Raw genomic sequence first — 2,796 nt, forward strand, 5'->3', positions numbered from 1 at the left:
CCCCCCCCCGCCGCATCTCAGTTCAGTTCAGTGAAGCTTTAATGTTCAGATCGAGAAACGTGTTACCAGAGCGTTCGCATAGACGTGAATACGCAATAACGAAACAAGCAGCTAGTGATAAGAAGTAATATGAGAAATACTAAAACCACAAAGGCAAAGAAGGAGAAACTCACTGGTGCTGTATAACAAGCAGCTCTTTAATCTCCTGCCACTTCATTCATGACTGAAGGAAAAACAAATCAATACTAAACATTTTCTCATATTTTTGTGATTCTCTAAGAAAATAGACTTTTGTCTCCACGTTTTCTTCTTTTCTTGCTTCTTTACAGGAAACTCTTTTCTCTTTGTCTCCTTTTTAAATGAAAGTTTGAAGATTTGTACTTTGAGTGTGACTGTATACATGTTTGTGTTTTAGGTCCCAGGAGCTCATGACTTGGTGGATTTCTCTCCAGTTTACCGCTGTCTGCATATCTACACTGTGCTGGTGAGTCTTTTCTCCTTAAATCTTATCTGTATTAACTCTTCCTCCTCAGTGCTGTTTTTCTCTCATGAGCCCTGATCACAGTTTCCTCCTGTTGTAAACCACTGCTAATACCTCTGCCCCCGCCTTGCACAAAGATTCCTTAGTAGGTAATAATATTGTGAGTTGCGTATCATGTATGGACTTGGTGGACTTCTTAATTAATGACATTAGTCCAGATGTTCTTTCTTGGAGTCTCAATTCAGAATTTTTGATTCTGTTTACTTTTTGTTAAAAAATTAGATCCAGCTATTGTCAAGCTGCTTTTTCTAAGGTCACTGAGTTTATTTTTTTATTTTGTATTTATTCAAGTAGACAGTTTTCATCACAGTTTACTAGAATGAGAGAATATAGTACTTTTTCTGGTAAAGTAAGAAGTTTTATTTTTGAGTGAGTGAGTTTTACACTTGAAGAATTTGAATGTGTTTATTATGTGTCCTGTGAATCCAGTGGTGCCATGAACAAGTCTCACTCAATCATTTGCAACGTTGCGTGAAATCACTTGAAACAATCGGCGATATATCGAAGCTGTGGCCACCGAGGTAGAAAAGTAAAAACCTTTCGATGGTTGAAAATAAATTGTGTCATCTCGTGCTGTACAGTAACTCCTCGTATCACACAGACCTGAGGGAGAAATACCACCCGGGTTATGTACAGAGAGGTATATGATGCTGCAAGATGAGGCCTCCGGCTCGAGCCTGGCTTCACTCCAGCCAGGCTGCTGTGGGTGTGTGTGTGTGTGTGTGTGTGTGTGTGTGTGTGTGTGTGTGTGTGTGTGTGTGTGTGCGCGCCTGCAGGCCTTTAGGGGTTGTGACCGGGCCAACACAGCCAGAAGGTCGGCTGTTTCTGTTCTGTGTGTGTGTGTGTGTGTGTGTATCTGGGGGGCTCTCTGGCAGGGGGACAGGAAGTGCATGAACTTTGACAGGAAGGAGAAAGTGAACGGGCAAAGGAGCGATGGAGGGAGGGAGCAAAAAGGGAGAGCGAGGTTAGAGAGAGGGTAACAGGGGCGAGATGATGGAGAGAGTGAAGGGAGGGAGCAGGGAAAAGAGAGCGAGGTTTAATGAGAGAGGAGGAACAAAAGAGGGATGAAGGAAGAGGAGAGGGGTTAAAAAAAACGAGGGTCGAGAAAGAACGTTTAGAAATTACAACAACAAATTTCAGGCAGCTTTTGGTTTCAGATTAAATTCTAAAAAATGAAGAACTTTTTCATTTAGCCTCAAGATCTTTGTGCAGCATGAAACACCCTGAATCCTGAGACCCTGAAAACAAACAAATTAGAAAAACAAACAGTGGCTTCAAACCTCTTTTACCCCCAGTCACAGGTCGCACCTTTGTGTTTTGAGCAGTTCAATTAAACAGCTATTTTCCCTTCTTAAAAGACAATTTTAGATTTCTGTAGAGGCAAATTACAGAATTTTGAGTATATTCTTCAATTTTTGTTGCGTCATTTTGTTAATTTTATTATTTGTTTATTCAGTTTATTTAAATACCTCAGAGACATGAGACATAAAACCTGACACAAGGTGAAATAAAGAGCAAATAAGAGAAGAAGACCTGCTGGTGATGAGAAGAGGGAGGGTGAAGGTTGGCGGAGGTGTAACGGCGGCGTTTAAAGGAAGGAGGGAAGAGAGAGTGATAAGGAGGGAAGAGAGGGGGAAGGAAAGGATGGAGGTCACAGGGAGGTTAAAAGGGGCAAAAACAGGAAGACAAGGGTGAAAACACAACACAGAGAGGCAGAGAGATTAGAGAGAGAAGGGGGGGTAACTATAGGGGTGAGAGAGAGAAGAGGAGAAGGGAGGAAGAAAGGAAGGAGAGGGAAGAAGAGTAAAAGGATGAGAAGGGAAAGGAGTGTGTCGTGTCTCTGCAAGGTGCTGAAAGGTCTGACCTCCTCACCTCTGAGGTCACACACACACACCCACACACACACACACACACTTGAATCACATCATTTCTTCACTCCTTCCCTCTGGCATTTGCTGCAACACTTTATTTAAGCATTGTTCCTTTTGGATTAGAAGGTGGAGATCTGGACTGTTGGAAAAGGACACACACACACCTAGACGTTCATACACACACACACACACACACACACACACACACACACACACACACACACTATGGCTGAAGCTGTTTTATCCATTAAAGCGGTGTTGCAGCTGTTTGAATGACAGGCCATTGGGCAGAGAAGTGGATTTACCATTAGAAAAGAAAACCAGAATGTCCAGCACAGTTTGCTGTACTGGTGGGGGGTGTGTGGGGGGGGGCGGAGGGGGGGT

General features: G+C 43.0%; 1 protein-coding gene across 2 annotated transcripts in view; it reads left to right on the top strand.

The window, feature by feature from the left end:
• LOC111657239 (exocyst complex component 6B-like) overlaps positions 1-2,796 on the top strand; it is a 54,434-nt gene that overhangs the window by 24,587 nt on the left and 27,051 nt on the right. For both annotated transcript variants that reach the window (XM_023409331.2, XM_023409332.2), the window contains exon 8: positions 416-484. In XM_023409331.2, coding sequence (XP_023265099.2) covers positions 416-484 — 69 coding nt within the window. The remainder of the gene's footprint in view (positions 1-415; positions 485-2,796) is intronic.

The sequence above is a fragment of the Seriola lalandi genome, unplaced genomic scaffold, assembly GCF_002814215.2.
Source record: "Seriola lalandi dorsalis isolate HSWRI2012SDOR001 ecotype SW California unplaced genomic scaffold, Sedor1 jcf7180002054389, whole genome shotgun sequence".
NCBI classification, from domain to species: domain Eukaryota; kingdom Metazoa; phylum Chordata; class Actinopteri; order Carangiformes; family Carangidae; genus Seriola; species Seriola lalandi.